The 23508-nt window shown below is 37.1% G+C and overlaps 1 protein-coding gene across 1 annotated transcript; it reads right to left on the bottom strand.

Moving 5' to 3' along the window:
* Positions 1–7256: 7256 nt before the first annotated feature.
* On the bottom strand, positions 7257–20334 carry AGA (aspartylglucosaminidase). Its single transcript, XM_030450194.1, has 9 exons — positions 20144–20334; positions 18003–18156; positions 17252–17364; positions 16984–17096; positions 15894–16008; positions 13991–14066; positions 13084–13191; positions 10857–10990; positions 7257–10027 (listed from the first exon to the last, which is right to left on the bottom strand). The coding sequence occupies exons 1-9, from the start codon at positions 20298–20300 to the stop codon at positions 9927–9929; spliced, it is 1071 nt and encodes a 356-aa protein (XP_030306054.1). The 5' UTR covers positions 20301–20334; the 3' UTR covers positions 7257–9926.
* Between the last annotated feature and the right edge of the window lie 3174 nt (positions 20335–23508).

Genomic DNA, 23508 nt, shown 5'->3' with positions numbered 1-23508 from the left:
GAAAGTGTTTTTAGGCATTAACATTACAAAGTGATAGTGATTCATAAGAGAAACTGGTCATTAACCTTATGCTGAAAACATTTTTTCTGGTTTTATATACTGCAAAGCTAACCTCAGAAAGCTCTCTGAACTTGGCTGAGATGCTTTGTAGTGAAAGTGAAGGAGCGTGAAGTGAAAATTTTAAACCTAGAAAATGCTAATGCCATACCCAGTTGCTTCTTTATTGTAGCACTTTAGTTACTATTGCATTTTAAGTAAGTTTAGGCAGAATGTATCTTTCACTTTGAAAGTAACATTTATTTTTCAATTTGTGACACTCAGGTTAGAACCAACAGATTTTATGCTATTTCATGCCTTTATACCCTTTATTTAAAGTACTTCTATAACCAACTATTTGTTACAGACAGACATGCAGCTTGTTTTATCTATACATACACAGCTAGCATTTGGTGGCAATATGAATTCAGCAAATAGACTGAGGGCTGAAGCAATGGTCTGGAGCAATGGTCTTACATTAGTAACTCACTGAGGGAGAAATCAATTTACACCAAAAATACATATGGAAATTTTGGGACTTGACTACATCACAGCTGTGACTCCAGACCATTACAATTACAATTATTTCTGAATCCGCTTTCCTGTGTGAAATGGTGCTTACTCTCACTATTTTTTTCTGAACTGGAAAACATAAATAAGGTCACTGCAATTTGATGGGGAAAGAGGGTTTTCAAAGAGATGGAAAATGTCATCCTTAATGTTTGCATGAATGTTCAAAATATGGAATCAAATATTCACATGGCATCCAAAGGTACTGCAAAGTCTTTGGTGGGCTTCACAGCAACTGTAGCCCCTCTTTCAAAACAAGAACTCCAGAAGATTTAAAGCTCTTGTCAACATCTTTCTTGTACCTGTTTGCACTGTGCAATTTAATTTGCTGTCAGATACACTTGTAGTGACATTTGCTGATGACAGCCAGAGCTCAGCATCTAGAGTCACTTAATATGCTTGTATGTCTGTCTGGATTCCTCTAATGCCTGAACTGCTGTTTATTATTTTCAATGCTGATTTGAATATTCAAAACATATATTCAAAATCCATGTATGGAAGTGTGGAAATGTATTTTTTTTAGTTGTTGGGGTTTTTTTTAAACAACAAAATAAATCCAATCTAAGGAGAAAGCCCAATGATAAAACTATTTTCCAGATAAAACATTATTGAAAACACACAAGTGAGTAGTATTGTGTAAATACAGTCACTGCTTTAGCTATTAAAATTATTGAATTGCCATTCCTATACTGAGTGCAGGTTCCTGCAGAGTTTGTATAGTTTATGATTTTTATTATAAAATCAACTTCAAACAACATGACTGCCTTTTTGCTATCAGTCACAGGGGGTGATCAAACTGTGAAAAGATCCTAACAATGAGGCTTCTTTTGAGACTAAGCCTTCAGGTAATGCCTTAACAGAGAGCTGGCAAAGAGGAAACTCACAGAATGCACCAATGAGCAGCAGAACCCAGCTTAAAGATGGGAGGAGACTCTGCAGTTACCAACACTGAGAGCAACTGTGAAGCAAGAGGTCCCCTGGTTTGGCAGAAGAGCCATTGAACTGGTTTGGCTTCAGCTAAAACTGGAACTTAAGTCCTTGCTTCCAGTATCATATGTCTATGGGGTCTTTCACACAAGCCTGTATCACCTTTATCTGTATTTTAGATCAACTAAACAAATGAATAGCAATCCAAATGCTCTCTTTTCAGTTTAAACAGGTTTATGAGTAAGTCCAACTGTACTTTTCACTAAATAAATAACTGGCCAATACATAAATTTTGCTGACATGTCTGCAGGTTCAGGCCTATTCCAAGCAGCCCAAATAATACTTGAAGAGGGCTTTACCACAACAGCTTGAGAATCACACCTTTGAATAAGAACACATCTGAATTCCACTAGTTCTTAGTTTATGTAGTGCAAATGCAGACTTTCAAAGAAATCTGCTCATACGTCCTGCTCTAGGCAGCAATCTGGAGTTGCCCTCACATTTTAATCATAGAATCCAGACAAACAAGCAGTTCCTCATTTCCCATAAATGAAAAATGTGTTTATATATATTGCACTTTTGAAACAATCATATTCCTCAGAGGGATCTATTCACATATCTTTAAATCTAGGAAGGATTACAGTAATCATCTATCTTACCCTTTACTCAGAAACCTGGATTTATTATACTCCTTTAATCAGTGTATTAACATCCACTCATCTTCCTCCAGGTGCACTTCATCTAGTAATTCTTTGTGGCTCTTTCCTTCAAACATTAACTTCTACTTAATCATAATGACAGTAATGATTTGACATGCAAAAAATCCCTCTTAATCTATTAGAGGCCAGGACACTGAAGTATGGAAAAAAAAAACCCTACAACACTTGAAATAGGGAAAACTGGTAAATGTATTTTAAGCTTTATCTAGAAAACACAATGCACCACCACACCAGCTCTGATACCCTCATTCCAATCAGGCAGCATTTACAAGGCACTTTTGTTCAAGTTAGTTAACTCCCTTAAAGAACAGACTATGGGCCAAACTAATATTTCAGTATCAGGCAATGTCCATTAAGACCTACAGAAAAACCAGTGTATAATCTCTCATACTTCAGACATTTCTCAGGGTATAAATAATTCCCCAGTAGCAAAAAACCTAAGGTTTTAATCAAAAAGAAACAAGGAAAATTAAAATTCAATCCCTTATTTAATAAATTAACACTCTCTGGAACCTCAGGATTGTCTTGAAAAATACAATTTAAAATTTTGGAATATCTTTAGAAAAAAACTCAGGTTACAAATTGTAAGTGGGAGCTAAAATTTAAATTTAATTTTAAATCTAGACTACATTTGAAGAACAAGTTTACAATATAAAACTGAAACTCGGTCCTATAGCAGTACCACAGGTCTTTGAAAGTGAAAAAAATATTTAACAGAAGTTTCACTCTGAAGGCAAAGACGGTGGGTTGTACTTTTTAAAGACGGTATATTTCCATAGTAAGTGGTCTTGAAGGTAACAATATAGTATATTTAAGTAAATATTGGGCTTTTCAGGGAACAGTATAAAAGTAAAAAATGCAGTCAATAACAGAATGCACAAGCAATCTTAAAATCCATTAGTACAAAAAAAAAAAAAAAAGTAAAAATGAGGCACTGTTATTGATTTCCTTTTCCTTACCACATACATGAAATACATTATTTATTCTTTGCTTTCTCTGAATCAGTTTACTGAATCACAGAATTGTTGTGGTCAGAAAAGACCTTTAAGATCCTCAAGTGCAAGCATTAACCTAACTCCACGTCCAGTGCTAAACCATACTCCTAACCACCTCTGAGGGGGGTGATTCAACCACCCTGAGCACCTTGGTTTTGTTATTTACCCTGTATGTGCCACATCTCAGTTCCTATCCAGAGTTTGGTCATTACTTACTAATTACTTACAGCTTCACCTATGTTGGGGAAACAGTTCAGAAATATCCAGATTGTGAGCTATCCTGACTTACTTCAATTTAGGCCACATTGGGTTAATGGTTATTGAGGCCTAGTTAGAGGCTTTCTGAGAATGAGCTACTGGGAAAGAGATAACTTAATTGGCAACAGAAGAGGAAAATAATTATGTGAGAAGAATCTTTCTGTGAGAATGGAATGTGTAATTGGAATACAAAGCCACCTGCATGATAAGATGGTGTAAACAAGACTTCCCTATATAAAGTGAGTGCAAGTTGTTAATAAACGATTTCATACAATCATATTGATGTGCACATGGAATCCTTAAGCCTCCGCAGACTGTTTTCCCACACACCTAGAAACACGTGCACTGTCTCATGCTACACTTCTATTTTCACTAGAAGATAGAATGCTTATTTTTAATCAGTCTTAAGCAATCTAATAGGACAAGGCTTTACAAATACAAAATAACTGTCTCTATATAAAAGCAACCTTTCAGCAGATGGTTTTCTTAAAAACGTGAACTGGCTCCAAGAGGACCAGAACAATTTACTATCACAGCAGCACAACTTCTCAAAGTCGTGTTTTAATGAAATTGAATTCTCTAACTGAAAAAAAGGTTTTTTTATTTTTTTCTTTAATAGCTTACACAGGCTGACAGTAGGTTAATGTAGTATCATATGCTAAGAATAGCATCAACAAAATACAGGAAGGTCACAATAAAGACAAGGTTCATAAAGTTAACTTAGAAACTTGTTTATCTTTTTTGGAGCTATGCAACCACTGAATGGGGCAGTAGCAGTCAAAAAAAGTACATAATCACATCGGAAACAGGTTTTAAGTGGAAATGTATAAAGTCCTAATTTTGGCTACTAAAGGTTCCTGGATTCCCCCAAAGACAAATACTGGAAAAGATGAAGTCATCAAAGCAAGGTGTAACTGTTAGAAGTATTGCTTGATAGCCTGAGCTTGCTTGTTTGTGCAAAGCAATGCAGAATGAACCATCAGCATAAAAGAAATTCATATACTCTTGCCATAAAACTATTCAGGTACACAGATACTACAGTTAGTTGCAGAAGTTTCAGCTATTCATATTTTGGTAATTACAGTTTATTTTGATAAAGTAGAACAAAAATTATGCAGCTATGGGTTAAAAAGTAGTTCTGGGATAAAACAGAAAGTGGGATTAAGGCAGAAGGAAGTATAAACTAAACCTGTAGCACACAAAAGGAGGCCAAAAAAAAAAAAGGAAGTTGGTTTGGTTACTAACAAAACTTTATTTAGCAAATCCCAGCTCACTATGTGATGCTAAGTTTGAACATTATAAATTAGATACTGCACTACTGGACTCAGCCCCTGTTAACAATAATCAACTGCAATTCAAACAATGTTATTTTTCCCTTCACTGCTCTACATAATCTAGGTTTAAGTGTTACCTAGGATACATTAATTTCAAATTCAGGTTAAAGTCACTGATTGATTGCACAAGATGGATTAACTTTATTTTTAATTTGTTATATCAATCCACGAAGCACATGAAAAATGCAAGCACTTGACCTTTGTAACTTAAATCTCCAGGAGCCAGTTAAAGCCTGTCTTACACGTATCAATTTAGCTGTCTTTGTTGTAAAGTCTCTTCAGAATTACACAATATGCACGACTGACACCTTTGATGGCAATAAATACTGGAAAAGGCCATTCCTGAGACAGCACTATTAATCAAACCCCACTCAGCTATTTTGTCAAAAATACCACTCATTTTCTTAATTGCAAGGTTTCAGGTGACAATCACCTAGCAGGCTCTGCTGATTGGGATGAATCTTTTAATGATAGCTTAGGTGATTATGTTCGATCTACATTTGCAGATTGCTTAGGCTGCTTGATTGAAAAAAATTACTGACAAAAAACTTGTAACTGAGGTTAGGGTTGTTTCCTAGGAACAATAATGTCACTGGGCAGCAAACAGAACTGCAGCTCTCAGCTTCAACTCCTTCTCTGTCAGTACTGCAGGCTCAGCCACCACCAGGTAGCCTGCTCATGAGTCAAGAACCATTCATACTGGGTGTTATGTGCTTAAGGAGCTCGACTGCATGAACTCTGAAAATGGAAGATACACCCAACTTATTTGCACTGTATTCAAAATCAAGTGTATTTAGAATTTTCATCTTGATTTATTGAAGGCAGCTAAATTAGAGAATAAGGTTCACATCCACTGGAAATATTGTTTCCTATGTTGCAAATAGTAAAAAGCTTTTAAATTGAAAACAAGACAGTAAGGTCAGTGGGAATAACCTGCAAATATCCCTTATTCCCATTCACACCTAATTCTAGCCATGATGATAAATACAGTATAATAATGGTAATTTATTCTATAGCTTTTCAGGGTCTACCTCTAACTCTGTTCTCTGGCAAATTAACAAGCATTTCTGGGATTCTCTTGTATACTTGCTTTCTTTTGAACTGGTAAGAGGGAACACTATTATTTTTTTCTGGAAGACTCCCCAAGTAAGGTTTAGTTCAGTCAAGATTCACAAAAATATTTATTCAGATTGCAGAAGAAAACAAACCAATTCTCACTTATTCCCTACAATAAAAATTGATGACTGTAGCTCTTACAGTTATAAAATATAATTACAAATACACACCTCATGTGCTTTGTCATGTGATTAACATACATGGCAACTATAACCTCTCACCTAAACAAATGAGCAGTACATCTACTTTTCTCTTCTGGTGCAGCTTATTCTGGCAGTTACACAAAATGGTTATTATATGATCAGACTGCCTCAATTGAAGTTCTTCCCAAATGCTAAGTCTGGAAAACTCAAAGCTTTACAAAGAAAATGTAATGGTTAAGTAGGACACTGACTAGCAGACTATGAACAGCCAAGACTGACCAAAGGTTGTTGTAATTACACAAGTCCGCTGACATCGATGAGAAAGTAAATTAATATGGGGAAAGCATTTATAAAACAAAAACTATGAAGTTCCATTAGTGGTAGGAAAACAGGGAAAAAAACCACCAGTATTCTTCTGATTTCAGAGGTGAGAGGTAGGAAAAGGAGCATATTCTGACTTTTACAACACATTACTGACTGTAAAACTGTAAAACTACCTGGAAAAGTTAAATCAAAAACTTTGAAATTTTTTTCCTTCTCATATTAGGAAAAAAAAAATCACCAGTAACAGGCATTCCCTGAACAAATGGCACACTTGGAAGTTGCTATTGCTTTTATTTCACAGACCACCACATTTCACTGTTAACATATCAGCTAATTGTATCATGAGAGCACTGTACTAGCAGGTACATTTATCTATGCTGATTCCTACTGTCAGGGAGAGAGGGTAAAGAAGAGAATAAAACAACAGCAAATATTGTTAAACAACCAAGCATCTAAAAATGCTTACTGCCTGATACAGCAGCTTATGGAAGAATAATAAAGCAAGTCATAAAACCCTGAGATTACTATTTGTTACTAATAGTCATGCAATAAATAAACCTAACAAACACTAATAGAATAAATTCTAACTTAAAACGTTATCAGCATCAGTGTTGTTGTTACTCTGTGAAGATACAATAGGTTCACTCCAGTTTATAGTATTACTTGTAGATTCTATCTGAAAGACCAACTTTGAATGCCTTGAATTTTCTGAAAATCTGAATTATTCCCCATTCTGGCAGTCATAGATGATAGGATGTATTTCAGTGGTAACCAACAAACAGTGAAATTACAGGGAAGTTTTCTTCAATAAGTGAATACAAGACATTGACAGGGTCCATAGAGATTGCTTTATTAAAGAACAATTCAGAAGCATGCAAAAGACATGGCATAGTTGGCTTTATTAGTCAGACCACTGAGCTAAGATTCTTTTTCGGTCTTCAATCAATGAAGCAATAATTTGGTAAGAAGTTTCAGAATCAATGAAGCAATAATTTGGTAAGAAGTTTCAGAAACACAGAAGAGTAGGTTAGGTAGAAGCTACCGAATTTAAAACAAAGTTGTACTGAAGAAAGCCCACACCACTTTACAGACAGGATGCCTTCAACTGTACCACTAACTTGCAAATATGCCTGTTCTTTGTAGATTTTTTTCCTGCATTTTTGTAGTGAAAGTTCCACAGTAAAGACTTTAATGCACTGTCAAATTAACAATATATTAAAATAGTTTATACAAACTAAACCTGTCATTTATAGCTAATTCAGTGTGACAAAGCAACCTACACTATTTAAGCACATCTTTTGGTACACTTGTCTCATGGAGACAAGTTCATACAGATGAGCTGACTATGCAGTAGTCCTACGTATGCAGTAGGCTAGAATTGTAACTTCATGACCTCAGGTCCACTGTTACTGAGTTCTGATGATCCTTCAGCATGGGCACTCACAGCCTTGAAAGGCAGACACCAAGTAGCACAAAGTGGCATAAGGGCACTAGAAAACAAGCCATGAATGTCTGTGACCCCTCCAAAATCAATCCTGGTGGATTCAGCTGCAGCAGTTTGAGACATTACCACTCAGCTGCCAGTACGGAACTTTCTACATTCACAATCTACAATGCTAATCTCCAAAGTAAGAATAATTGGGATTTTAATCATCTATTTGCACTTGATTGCCTGAGTTAGCTTCAGATACAACAGAAGAGTGGTATGTAGGACAGGCAGAAAATGTAAGCACTGCAGATATATGCAGTAAGAGCTCCTTTGACTAGAGCTTATTTTGACCCACAGTGAACTCTGTACTACAAGATCCTCTAAAGATTCAGTGACAGAACTGAATCACATAATTGATGAATTCCAGCAGGTCATTAAAATGCCTGTTCTAGTTTGAACATTTTTTGCCAACTTTCAAAGATACCAACTCACAACATAAGGAAATAATAATTCTAAAGCACGTACACAAGCATCTGAACAACTTTAATGTGGGCTTTTATTACTCAATGATTTTATTCAAGCAGACAAAGAATAGTTAAAGTGTTGATGATGAAACACACTCATTTCACTTAACCCCCACCCCTTTAACTTTTCTGAGGTCAAGTTTAGCAAAGATTCGATCAAATGATGAGTAAACCACTAAATTAAGAACATGATTAAACAGATTTTCCAGTACCTACAGAACAAATCTTCAAGATGCTAAATTTCTAATAAAAACAATCCTAGTATCTCTAGACACAGAAAGTGACAAACCCACCTTTTTCAGCTGTAGGTGACACTTATCACATACAACTGTTCCTTTGCAGGGGTAGATGTGCTACAGGAAAGGGCAAGTGCCCACCATATTAGTGACAAGGAAATCATTAATATTTTTATATTAATTGATTGAGATGTGTAAATTAACTTCCACTTAAAAAAAAACCCCAACAACAACAAAAAAAACCTGGCAGGAAGATTTCCACCTTTCTTGACTTCTAGTTAGGGTCAACACAATACTCCCTGGAGGCCTGTAACTACCAGGTATGTTTGGATATCCTCTCTATTCAAATGTATTCTCAGCTGTTATGAAACAAGTTATAAAGATGCCCCTCATCTCTTAATTAAAGGTTTGAAATCTCCTCCGTTACTCATCAAAAGCCTTTCCTTGTTTGTCAGTTTCAAGAGAAAAGAAAAACTGGAGTAAATACAATTACAAGTAAGTATTCTCAAAATAAGACTCACATGGAGAGGCAGAACCACTCCTGCTCCCTGCCCTTTATTCCAGATTTCTGCCAAATACGCTTTAAATGGCAAAGCAAAGGTCCCATCAAATGCTTCCTGCTCATCACTTTTGGCTACTTGGTTCTTACGAAAACAGAGACCACAATAGAGAGACCATGTAAGAGCCATTTCACACTTTGTCTCTGTATGGTCATCTGTCCACTCTGTGAGCTCTCTTTCAAAGTTTTTTTTCCAGTGAACAAAGCTTCAGTTTCCCAAAAATGCAGATGAAGCTTTGCAGTATTTGGAAGTAAATATACAACAAATAACTTTTTATGGTATTTAGAACAGTTTGATTGTCAGGTTTGCAAAATTTCAAAAACTGAGTTGGAATATAACATAATGTCTATTAAATTAATGATTGAAGAGACCTAAGTAGTGAGGCACATCAATTTTGGCCATTTCACTTAGATGTAAGGTTGTTAAAGAGAGCTGAATTGCCTATGCTGTGAAAATGTCTCCACAAACTATAATTTCACAGCTATGTTAACTTCCTTCAGACTACACTGAGTCAGTTTTTTAAACCTCACTCTTGATTATACAACCAGTCATGCTGAAATAAGTTACCAAGGTAATTACATTAGAAAACTACAGATGAATCTTAGTTGCACTACACAAAGCCATAATAAACACCTTTGTACTGGTTCACAGGATTATGCAACAATGAAAATAAAAAACCATTAAAAAAAAATAACACCTGGATAACCTCACTACTTTCTTCCTCTTAGTTTAGATGTTAAAAGGAAACAAAAAAGTTAAATGCATTCTACTACTTGCTTAGTTGGCTTACTTAGCAATGGGCTAGAAACCATGAAGTAAAACTGAGTGAATCCTGGAATTTTATTACACGCAGCACCTAGGAAAGAAAATAAAAAAAAATCAAGTGTAATTTGCTACATGTAGGATTAACATCTGTCACTGTACTTTATCATCTAAAGACCCAGAAACTAATTCTGCTACAATGGTGTAGTTATTTTTTACAATCAGTTTAACCCTAGACATTTTGAAAGTATTTAATTTTTAAGTAAAAATACAGTGCTGTAGTACAATTAATGCCTTATAATACAATGCAAAACAGTAATATAAGTTAGGAAAATATATCTCTCTGTCTTTCAATCCTGATTAACTTAATGAGTTCCTCCAACACTAATCTCTTAAACACAGAACTACGGGAAGTAAAAGATCAAAGAACAGCAATAAGCAGTCTAACTAAATAAGCCATGTTGATTAGCAAATTGTATTTCCTACTGATCTAAGAGTTTACTAATGAGATGCCTGGCACAATGACTGATCTTGAATTGCTTTGAAGCTATGTTTAAGATCCACATTCTCTGTGCCTTATGCCATATCTAGGGGAGGCATAAGCATTCTTTTAAAACCTTCAAAATAATCACACACAGTCCAGGAAAACACATGCAGGTTGTAAGTATTTTTGATTTTTACTAAGACTTGCATAAATTTTGTGAAAGTCTAAGATACCAAAATGCAGTGGAAAAATTAAAGTATCTCACGTCCACACTACAGCACAGCTGCCCTGCTAACCAGCATCAGATATTATGAATGGTCAATATTGCTGCAGTGTTGAAAGAAAAATGAAAGACTTCTGCTTCAAAATCCACCTTTGGTTTTGTGCTTTGGTGTCCTACTTATGATCAAAAGTTTTGTATGGTAAGCTAAATACATACCATAACTTCCAGTTGTATTGGCACATATAACAGCACCAAAGAACTTCGGAACATATTTCTGAATTCTGGAAATAACTTTCTGACAGGCTGCTGTTGGGTCTGTTCCCATCCGCATGTACTCCACAGCTTGATAACTGAAAAACATAACCCCACCTCCAGATAGTTAGCAATACTAAAGTTATGTATTCTAAGATACCACTGAAAGACCTTGATAATTCTTTGATTAATGGAAATGCATGGTAAATAATCTTATGCCAAACTTCATACGGGCAATTATTACTTAAATTCTACACAAAAAGTGAGTAGGAATGGGACTAAAACAGACTGCAAGATGTCACCTATGCCATTCATCAATCTTGAGCAGGACCAAGCCTGGGATAATGCTCTGATCATTTGCAGAAGAAGAGGTTAAGCAACAGATCAGTTACAGAACTGCAAAGAAAGAGTTAAAGGGTTTTATTTTTCACTATATGATTAAGTTTGGCATTAAAAGTTATAGCTAGTTTTCAAAAAGGCCAATGTCAAGATCATTTTTTGAAGAAAATGGACCTCCAATATTACATTACTGCTAATATATTGATTTCAATAAGCTATAGAAAAACTTTAAGAAAATATTTAAGTTTATGAAAATATAAAAATTGACACAAGTCGTAACTTTATTTATATAAAGGTACAATATTTTGGTCAATTTTTTCGCAAGCCAACTGAAAAAAAAAATGCTTTACATGAAAAACTGATCAAAAATAACTTCCTTGGTATCTACAGTATCCTTAGACAAATTGCTATATGAACATTGCTTGAGATGAATCAATTGCATTTTCAAAATGTCTGCAGAGGCAAAAATGTACTTCTGTTTTCTTTTAGACCCTGAAGATTAATAGATAACCCATAATACAGTCTACAAGCAAACAAGACTAGTTTTTGTTTTGATGAAAGGTGCATATACCAAGACCAAATCTTGGTACACTGTCATCTACAGACAGCAGTAAACTACAGATCTTAACAAAGTACAACAAAAACAAACTTTCCTTTCATTTTGAGACTCCCAATTATCTTTGACTTATAGGTCAAACAATTGAATTGAACAATTAGGTTTAAGTTATGTAAAGATAACTATCTGAATATAAGGAAGTATTGCACAGGGGTTCTCTTCACTAATCAAAAACTCAGGAAGATGTTTCTGTCTCAAAGATGGTAGTCAGAAAATATTAGCAATTTACCCTTTTTTTGACCTTTTCTTCATTTCTGGCAGGTCAGTTCTATTTCTTGTTTTCACGTGGGAGTGAGAGAATATGAAATAATATGGAATTAGGAAAGATCTGTATGTATTTGGAACATGTGATTAATTAAATTGTTGTCTAAAATTCACAGATACCAACACAAAATGTTTTAAGCATTACAGCCAAATCCTTCAGGCTGCTAAACTGTAATATAAACTTCTATTGATTAATCTCATAGTGGAGCTCAATTCATTACTACTTTTGCTATCTGATGCCTCAGGACAATTCATGAAACTCAATTGCCTTTTATTTCAAGACTGGCTTGGAACAGCTTGAAACTGACTCAGGACATCTGTAAATATGCAACAGCTCGTAGGCATTCAGAGCTGCCAGAATTTCAGAAAAAGCATCGGAGTAATATGAAGGCCACTGCTATACATTCCTCCATGCATCAGTGACCATTATGTTCAACATGGACTTCCATAACTCAGTCCTGCAGAGACTGACCCACAAGAATGACTGTCAAGACTCAGTGATGAAAACAGCCATATTTTATCCATATTATGTAACCATGGCAACAAGATTAAACCACCACTTCCAGTTTCAAATTAGATGCAATTATATAGGATTGTTACAGTGACACCTGCTCACCCTCCTGAGCAATCTTAGACTTGCTCCCCATTATTTCTACAATTCCTAACACTTATTTCTCACACAACAAAACACTTTGAAGAACACAGTTAATCAGTTCTGTTAAAAAGCACGCAGGTTGGGAATATACTCATTACTTGCTGCCTGTTTACTCACACGTTGGCAGTACTTACAGGAACTGTCATCAAGATATTTAAGTTGATCCTTGTAAAATAGATAAGGATGACAATTCTTTCCCCTTCCATTCCTTCCTTTATTCCTACTTCAGCAGCCAATTAGTCAGTCTGCCTTTTTAACTATTGCATTTGCTGAGTTTGCATTTTGCCTGAGAAATCCAGCAAAGCCTAAGGACAAACCTGGGTAAAAAGCGCATCATGATGTCACCATCCCCAGTGGCTGCGGCCCCTCCGGCTGTACTATCTGCATAGGATCCTGCTCCAGCTATTGGAGAATCCCCTACACGGCTGTAGTGAACAATGCAAGGAGAAAAAAAATATAAAATAGAATTAGAAACTGTAGAAAAGGTTAGTTTACTAATTCCAGTGGGACTGGCTTAATGTAGTAGCTCTTGGCCTGATACTGCCACACTCTTAACTTTGTCAGCCTTATTGCCTCCAGCTATTTTAGCATTAAACCCACAGGAAAACAGAACAAGTAAAGAAATCACTCCACTGCAGTCAGAAGTCTTGTATTAAAATTATTGATAAAAGTGATCTGTGATAACCCGACTGACCTGAGCCTTAATCCACCTCCAATGCACCACTTTTTATTATTATACTTACTATAGTTAGGGCAGTAAGGTTTAACCAGTGGGCAACAGTAAGCAGCTGGGGACATTAGCAGGTTCAATAACTTGCTGCAAAATCCAGAAGTTGTCTGACTTGGCTGGCAGACAAGATTCCTAACTGAGTACAAAAAACGTCAAAGGCAAAATGCTGGCCTTGGACTCTGACTCTATGGATGTTGCCTTGGAGACAGTGCACCTCTCCAAATGCATCTCCAAAATGCTTATTTGTCTCTGGTGCCTTACCTCACAACTGTGTCAGTTGTTAGTGTTTCTGTATAGTGAATCACCTGAGTTGAAAAACAAGCATTCCTTTAAACACTCATCATCTTCCAACTGCATCGGTTTCTCAGTATCAGAATTTATGGCAGTGACTAGAAATGAGCAAGGCCATTTTGCCATCATCAGAGTCTAAAACATGCAACCTTTGCATAAGCTTAATACAAGACATGAGGTGGGGAAAAAACAGAGATACTAACCCTGAAATTTTGTGAACAGCACCATTAGTAGATGTTCCAGAAGCAACGGTACCACCCACACCAATGACAACCATACCTAAAATATTCAACAGGGATTAAACATGTTCAAAAGCACTCCTAAATTTATTAAACTGACACTATGTTATGACAGTATGATAAATATGGTTATCAAACAGAACAACAATAGCCAGACTATTGAAATTACTAATCCTGGAATACAGAAAAGTCATACTCTTAAAAATGTTGTTTTAAAAACACATTTGGAAACTTTTTGGATGTATTACATGAACTCAAAAGGAATGCAAACCAGTGAGTGCCACACTCTTCAGAGCTGTTCATTACTGATGCACAAGCAGCCACTGTCTCCTGATATGCACCTATGTTGACCAGTAGAGAACAACTTTTTAGAGTTAAAAACTTGATAATTTTGTGCTGATAAGGAAGCCACTGCCTCATATTAGAGAAGCTTTGACTGCCACTTGGAACAGGATTCAGGATAAGGTTCATAGGTTCACCTCTTTACAAGGCCAGAAGTTGCTTTTGGCATGAAACTACAACACAAAATGAGAGCTAAGTAGCAGAATTCAAAGAGCTGAACTCTGGTTCTTTGAGTTCACTAAGCAGCACCTCCTTCTCATAGAAAAGTTTCCTGACCAGAAGAAACTAAAAGCATAGAGGCACTGACCACCATTAACCTCTGCAAAGACACTGGAAGGGCACCAGTTCCTACTCATTTCCTAAAATGCTTTATCTATTAAGACTCTTTTCAAAATGTGCTAGTCAAGGAGACGTTTCATACAGAAAACAACATGATAGGAGAATGTGAAATACAAATATTAGTGCCATAATTTACTACAAAACAGCTACAGACTACTTAATAATGTATCAATTCCCAAATTTTATTTAGCAGATTTTGCTCTCATCCTGACACTCCACCGTTTCTGAGTTTTCTAGCACACTGAAGTCTGTCTAAGACAGTAAGGAAAGATACCTAGCAACGTAAGACTTTATAGGTTGCCTGAATTCTGTAGAGCATTAATTGGTTAGGATGGACTGGATGCAAGCAGAAAGATTCACACTTGAAACAACTTGTTAATTCTTGGTATTGCAAATGCTGTCAGGCAAAAACTTCTGAATTGCTGAACAGAGAAAAATCCAGACTAAAGCAAAAAGTGCAAGTTTCAAGAGTAGAAAGTATAAAGCTTTGAAAGACATTAATCTTAACTGCTTCAGTCCTTTGTCTGATCTGCTCATTAATCAGCTTATAGGCTTAGCAATTTACAGTCCTCAATCAGTAAACTCTCAGAAGTTCTTGGGACTACTACATCTAATCTGTTTTAAGCATAGTAGTTTCTGCAGATATTTATTGATTTAGTCAAAAGCCAAAACAGAAGAAAAAAGAAAGCAAGCATTACTTTTTAAGTTTAAGAACTGTTCAAAAACCATGACTTGGTTGGCAACAAGAATATTTACTCATTTCTTCCACCACTGCAAAGCCTTTTATATTGGTCTGACTGCTACAAAAACTTGACCTAAGTTAAACATAATCAAGATAAAAATAATTTTTTTAATCTTGATCAGTTTTCTAAGAACCTTAGCTGCCCAGGAAATTATGCCACGGTAATAAGTGTAAAAGCAGTACAGCAATGAACAAATACCTAAGGGTGAAAACTGAAGCAAGTGGTTGTGCGGCTTATGAACTGGAAAAAAAGAAACCCCACAAAACCAAAATCAAATCCTACTTCTAGGGACTCCAGCCTAACACATAAGTAACAGAATCTTGAAAACACTCTAAACAAGAAATAACACCTGTATGGAATACTTTTCATTAAACTCTGTATGATTTAATTTGTAGGGGAATGAGAAAAAATAAATCATCTTCAGAGTTACCAAAAATGATTACCAATAGTATCATGATTATGAGCACTTCTTTGTGAGATGGTCTGTTCTTCTTTACAAATTACTTTCTCAGGCCGTTTGTATGGTCCACAGGATTTTGAAGAGTCTGGTACCACATTCTGTAATTATTTTGTGATTTACATGAATAATATAGTATGCTTTGTTATAGATACAATTAAAAATACTACAATTAATACCTACAATTTACTACACAGGTATGAGATTCCTACTACTTAAATCACACAGCTGTACTGAAATCCCTTAGGCTGTTTTGCTTAAAAAACAAAGACTGACTTCTGCTAAAGACTGACTTCTGCTATTATATGGTAGGTTATTATATGGAAAAGTTTTTTCTGCTAGAAAGTTGTTGTTCAAACTGACTATTAAAAAAAAAGTTCTCATTCTTCAGTGAAATGAAAAAAATTTTCAAGCTCAAAAAACCAACTAGATGGATTAAGCTTGTTTTTTACTAATGTCAAGCATTTTTTGTCAAGTCAGTATAACAGTCAAGATATTTTCCCAACTGAAAAACAGAATATGTATTGAATTAAAATGGTACAGCATTGCAGCATTTCATACCCAAGGAACAATGAATACAGTGTACACACATACAAAAACCTGAAACAACAATCCTAAAACAAAACCAAAAAAAGCAAGGCAATTAACCAACCTCACAGTAGGCAAGTGTAATGGAAAATTGCACTAATTTCATAAGTTCACAGATCTGCAAAAGTCAAACTACATAAGGATCCTAATTGCTAATGTAATTTTTTTTTCAGAAATTTATACATGCATCAAATAATTCATGCACTGCTTTGTTTAGTTTGAGAAGTTACAGGTAAAAAAAAATTTCTCACACCAAAACAGTAGCTACTGCAACAAAGTCAAAATTAGGAGGACCTAAGAGGTATGAGCTAGACACATTCTCCTTGAGTCTACCAAATGCTTGGTAATTCCAAGTTTGTTCTGCTTAATAAGGAAAACTTTTCTTTCTTCTTCACATGCAAAGCACAATTTCAGTATAAGCTAAAAGGAAGAGGCAAAGCTGCATTATTGACTTCCTAAACCCCCCTTTCACCACTACTGCACCATACCTTCCAGTAGTTGGGCTGACAGCTTTGATTAAGCCAATTTGAATACAATGAAAGAGATTTTGGGGTAGTTAAATCTTCATATGGGAACCCCATTCTCACAGCAAACAGAGAGGCTTGAAAAGCAAAAACAAAATGAAAAACATTAATTTATTCCCATTTTTATATATTTTATGATATTTATGTAAAGTCATCTAGAAATCAAGAAATCCTACATTCTCTATATTTCACAAAGAGGGTATGACTTGGAAACAGTTAAAGAAGTAGTTACCTGACTCTCCAACTAATAACGTATGCTTGGTGTACTCAATGACCTTTCGCGCTACACCAATTGCGTTTTTTACACGTCTGAGATCTGCAACTGCCCCAACTTCCATGGTGTTGCTGGAAATGGGAAACATATAAAGCTTATCAAAAATAAAAGCATAACTGTACATTTTTATTACACAAAATCTGTTCTCATCTAAATTAGAATGCTTGTTCCTTTAACGTATCTTTAATTGTTCTGTGCCAGAGACAGATGGCATCCCACTATTAGGCAAAAAATTTGTGTATTTATATACATTGTTTCTTCCACAGGCATGGGAATGTTGCTCAAGCATGAACAATTACTTCCACATCAGTATTATCAGTAAAGTAACTACTTTGTTACATAAACCCATAACAAGCCATATATTTGCAATTACCTTCTAATTAGGACAGCCTTAAATGGTAAATAAACTTGGTTGAGAAGTGAAACATTTATGGAATTAACAAAAAGCAAAAATTTACAGTGCCAAAAAACATCTGCTTCCCAACTGCAATCTAGAGGTGGATTACTGCAGTATGTGTAAAGATACAGTAACAAATATTCCTAGCTACTCTTCCATCAATTAGGCAAGTATTTTTCCTAGCTCCACAAGTTAACATTTATAACTTGTCCCATGGTCAGCCCTAAACCAACAAGATCTCTTTAATAACCCTTCCATAAAAGTCTGCTAAAAATTACAGCGATCATTCTTTTCTTAATGTAGTTTTCTTACCCGTCCATAATCATTGCATCCAGTGTTGTTTCTCCACTTTCATCTGGGCTTCCTCCATATCCCACACTCCCATCACATTGGTCAATCTCACACTGACCACAGCCTTTCTCAACAGCATCCAGCTCAGAACCTCCCAACTGTAGTACCCTCCAAGCTGTAATCAACACAAAGAATTAAATGGCATCAGTGAAAAAAGTGTCCACTACTGCATTAACGAATGTTTCAAAGATGGACATGATGGAAGTGCATGATATAAGTGGACCAAAAAAAGTAATACATTGATTTTATATCACCTATGCATTACAGATGTTCAAAAGAATATAAATACTTTCTAAATACTATTTTTCTTGCACATCTGATTAGTGTTTCTGACTGACAAATGAAGCTTTTTTTTCTGACTGGGAAGGTGTTATTTACTGACAATCATCACCACTTCTATATATTAAATAACCTTCTCTGCCCAGAACCAACCATTATCACTATTTAAAGTCTTTTGTGGGGAGGGGAGAGTAAAACTTTGATGTACAAAACCCAAAGTTATAGCAAGCAGCCCTCAAAACATCCATGAGACTACCAAGAGTCCATCTGCAGGCCAGAAAGATCTAAACCATCCAGTGATCCACAAGATCTAAACCTACACCCCTGTAACTACATATGAGCAAAAAGGAAGTGGAAACAATATAAAAGGAACTGTTCTCCACATTCTCCTGTACAATCCTAGTCTTCCACTCTTTAGGATCTAGCTCATGGTGCAGTTTTGTATGACATCACAGACACACCATATGACGACTTGAATAAACTGGGCCTGAAGGCCTTGCACACGGGACATTTCACAAGGACTCTGGGCAAGATTTTCCAAGATGCCTGAGCCTGCAGCAGTTGTTATTTGCAATCCTGCTGCCTCTGGTGCTCCATCATCTGCCAGACCCAGCACATAAGAATCAGCAGAAGCATGCAACCCAGCTCTTTTTGGCAAAAGTAAATCATTACACTGTCTCAACCATCTCAAGAACCCTTACCTTCAAAAATGCTGCATTCAGTTGCATGAAACCATGTTTACCAAGGAAAACGTAACACTTAACACCTACAATCCAACTCTGCATATATTTGACTTTAAAGTTTCAGTGTGAGTAGTACAGCTCCAATTCCTTTTATCTTTACTGTTGGGACTAGCCTTAATCCAAGTTTAAAACATGCAATGCAAGGGTCTTGTAGTTTTCATGACTGTATTTCACTTGTGACCTATAAAAGGCTTTATAGGTAATCCATTTCATTAGCAAGATTTCCCTAATAAGAAGTTATTTACAATGCAGCTATGCTAAAATAGCCTATTAATCGGTATCCACAAATAATTTATGTTGCAATAGGAAAACCTGCTTAGACTGTCAATAGCACATCACAAAACAACACAGATCTCTAAAAATACAATATTCAGAACTATATAAATCTCTGGGGGCAAGAATGACTTTTGGAAGGGCACCATTAAAAACAAATCACCATTGCAAACAATCAAGAGTGTCAACCACATTATTTGTAAAAAGAAAAAAAGTTTTAAATCTAGCTTTTCCATAGTTTATAACACACCCCCCCTTTTTTCCTTTCTTTTCTTTCCTTCTTTTGTCTTTTTAAGTGCTTTTTTCCTAACCTTTAAAGTTAAACCATTAGCTTGCAGGCTCTCGAGCAACACCAGGGTGAGGTGACACAGCACCATCGATGCAAAGCAAGCTCAGGGGCTTGGCCACTTCCCATACGACAAGGGGCAACCCGGCACCGCGGCGCGCCGTCCAAGCTCCCCAGAGGCCCGGTACAGGCCCTTTGTGGGGCGCCGAAGGCCGTCACAGTCTCCCTGCCGAGCCGCTCTCGCTCTGACGCCACGGGGAGCAGAGCGGGAGGGAGCCCGGAGCCACTGCAGCCGGAGCCGCTTAACGGACCCAGCTCACAGCCCGCTTCCTCTTGCCACACCAGAGCACGGTCACGCCTCAGAAGCTGATTTTGTTTCTAAACTACCACCAGCGCCCAAATCCCCCGCCGGCCCCTCAGCAGGGAGGCGCGGCAGGAGGAGCACCGAGCCAGGTGCCAGATCGGCATTGCCCTGTCCTGCCCTGCCCCACCCGGCCCGGTCCGGTCCCCCGCTGGGGCACCTGTCTCTGCGGCCTTCCTAAACGCCCAGGTGTTGATGACTAGAGGCAGGGCGGCGGCTGAGGCGGCGCCCGCCACCTGCAGGAGAACGAACAAGAGAGGGGCAACCAGCACTTGCCGCCGGCCCCCGCTGCTCCCCGCCGCCGCCATGACCGCCATGGCCGCCACCACCACCACTCTGCCCGGCCCCCACTGCACTGCCAGCCCCCTGCTGCGGCAGCGCATGCGCAGGCGGCTCGGGCCCGGCGGAGCGATACGATCCGACCGCGGGTGATTGTGAAGGGGGAGATGCGAGAGCGGATGGTTGCGCATTGGCTGTGAGGTGTGACGGTCTGTGGCGGTGCTGGGGACCCGTGTCCGGTGGCCAAAGGGCGAGTTGAGAGCGCTTTGTGGCAACGAGTGGACTCCCAGCAAAGGTGACGGCAGGCGGGAGCATCTCTCCTCCGAGGAAGGGTTGAGAGAGCTGGGACTGCATAACCTGGGGAGAAGACTTGAGAATTCACCGTACCCATGTGTGTCAATACCTAAAGGGCAAGTGTAAGGAGGAACTTTATCATCTTCAGTAGCACCCAGCGACAGGACAGGGGCAAATAGGAACAAACGGCAGCACAGTTGAAACATGAGAAAAATCACTGTGAGGGAGAGAAGGTACTGGCACAGCCCGCCCAGGGAGAGTGTGGAGGCACTAAAAGCCCTGGATGTTTTCCTGTGCAACGTGCACATTGTGGGCAATCGTGCTTTAGCCAGGGCTGTCGGGTTACACGATTTCTAGAGATCTCTTCCGACTTTGACGATGTGTGAAAGGTAAAGGTCCAGTGCAGTGTAAAATGCAGTGTTTATTTATTGTATGCCTGAATGTGTGACAAAGTCAGCCTAGTTTTGTGAAGGTCACGATCCCTCGATGAGGTGAGCAGTGCTGGAGCATCAGGGCTGAGCTGCGCTGGTGCGGATGGGGCTGTGTGGTGGGTGCCAGCAGAGACACTGGGGACAGGCCAGCCTGCGGGGGGGGGATCACCAGGAACACCATGTTCAAAAGCAGTCTCTGTGCTCGGGAAGTTCATCTTAATGTACTTTCTTGTTAACGTGTATGTTTTTGACAAAAGTGTCTTTATGCCACAGAGACATTTCTGCGAAGGATTTTGGGCTCTATTGTAGTGAATAGCTTATAGAAGAATTTGCAAAAAGCCTTCCTTAATAGAAGTCATTAAACATATAGCATGTAATTTCCTAATTCTGCCCCTGCTGTTCAAGCTTTTCATTATTAACCATTAGCAATAGTTTGAAACCATTTGACACATTGCCATAGTAGTCTGACTGCTTTCAGGTCTGTAGGCTCGCCTGCTGTCAGTGTAATGCACCAATTCATGTTCAGGTCTGATTACTTTTTAGCAGTTGCAGATCATCAACCAGCTATTGTTTCTGAACAATATGAAAAAGGGTGGTTTCTGCTTCTACCAGAAGAATTTGCTATAAAATAATAACAAATAATCTATTTTTAAAAATTTTCAGCTCGTTCTTATTACTCCTTTCCAATAAATGATGGACAACACTCAAATACACTTAACCAGCAATGTCACTAGTCTTACATTTGTAGTACAAGAAGATACTTGGACCTGATTCGTGACAAGCTCAAGCTTGTAGACATGCATAAATTGTCTTTCCAAGCTGTTTTAAAAATCTTAAAGCACTATTTTTCTATTGCAACAGAATGATCCACAGACTTCAGAATTAATTGATTTTCACAAAAGATTATCCTTTGTTACAGAAGTCATAAAATAAAAAACCTTATTGAATTTGACTTTAGTAATAGCATGGCCTTGTTTCAGCCAGTTCCCAGAGGCAACTACATGTTGACTGCATGTCTAGAGAAACCTTGACTCATGTAAATACTGTTAGCTGATTTATTTCTGATATTGTTGATTTTACTTCTGTGATATATTTCTGTGTATAGATGGTAGGGAAAGGAAAAAGGCCAAAATCCAAATCCAAGCTAATGTTAGCTGATGGAAAACAAGGCAAAATATTTTTAGGAAATATTGTAATAAGTGAAAAGAAAAATACAATCAAACGTGTTCCTAAAATTGATACATTAATGGTATTTTCCTAATACTGTTGTCTTTTAGCCAGATGAAATTGACCAATATTTGATTGCCACTTTGATATGGGTGGCATTCAAATAAAACTATTCACTGGGGTAGTTGCATCTGCAGTCTGAGCCTGTACAGCTGTGGAGAGGATACTTTGGATGACTTGAAATAAGATAACATTATGCTTTGAGGCCCATGCCTCAAAAACTATTGATTTCTGTGGAATGCTTTTGAACTGTAATTCAAATGTGAATTACTTCCTGCTAGAAATACATGCAATATGAATCTATACTGGATGGAGTGCAATTTAATTTAATAAATTTTTATGCTAACTGAAAAATCAAAAAGCAAATACTGCTCTCAGATACAGTGTCTAAAAACAGTAAAGTAGGTAAAATCCTGTTGCTATATGGTGAATGCTGGGGAGCTCTTCAGCATATGATTTGTCCAAGACAACTCTGAAAGTCAGTTCTGCTACATCCATGCAGCAGGGTTACTTTCTGTGTCTGATAATAATTATTTTAAGATTGATCTTTGAATTTGAAAATTATTTTTGTTTTCATAAAAATTAGCTGTGGATTTATATCAGTTCTTCCTACATCATCAGTGAAAATGCACCTAAAATATGTTTGTCCCCCCAATATTTTTATCTCAGAGTCTGTAACTAAGATAAATGGTAATACTTTTGTGTCTGCAACTAAAAAATATCAATGTTTCCACAAACAGAGGTTTTTTTCCAATGCATATTGAAAGAATATTCTAGAGAAAGGTCTGTATGGAGAAGGGATTACTGAGAGGATCTATGACAGACAAAACTGTGACTGACTGGCGCTGAGTAATTAATGAAAAACACAGGAGGAAATTCACCTCTTTCACTGAGAGTGTCTGTTCCTACGGTGGCCAAATTGTGACCTCAATTATATCTGTGTGACCTTATCTAGCACCATCTGTTAAAAAATGCATGCCTAGCTCCTTTTTGCTGTCTCAAATTTTCTGTAAGTGTGCTTTGAAATCAAATTAGGTATTTAAATCTTGATTTTACTTACACATCCTAATATTAACATACACAAACACATGAAAATCAAACCTGAGAATCATTTTATTAATAAAAAGAATCATCTTTATCAGATTTTGGTATGGAAATTTACTTAAGTGTGATTTTTTTAAAGATTGTTTTATTTTTTGATACTTCGGATTTTGAATCCATCAGGCTTTTAATTAAAATGCGTTTTAAAATTACCTTGTTTTTTGATCTTCTGTTTTTTTGTTTCTGTACTCTT

The sequence above is a fragment of the Calypte anna genome, chromosome 4A (genome assembly GCF_003957555.1).
Source record: "Calypte anna isolate BGI_N300 chromosome 4A, bCalAnn1_v1.p, whole genome shotgun sequence".
NCBI lineage: Eukaryota > Metazoa > Chordata > Aves > Apodiformes > Trochilidae > Calypte > Calypte anna.
This window is presented reverse-complemented; position numbering and strand designations above follow the sequence as displayed.

Excerpts from the sequence above, each read along its gene's own strand:
- AGA (XM_030450194.1), bottom strand. The coding sequence starts at position 20,300 with ATGGCGGTCATGGCGGCGGCGGGGAGCAGCGGGGGCCGGCGGCAAGTG. Across the intron at positions 17,097-17,251 it reads GTTATTAGTTGGAGAGTCAG|CCTCTCTGTTTGCTGTGAGA; the intron begins GTAACTACTTCT and ends TTGCTTTTCAAG. Across the intron at positions 10,028-10,856 it reads CAATACAACTGGAAGTTATG|GTGCTGCGTGTAATAAAATT; the intron begins GTATGTATTTAG and ends TTTCTTTCCTAG.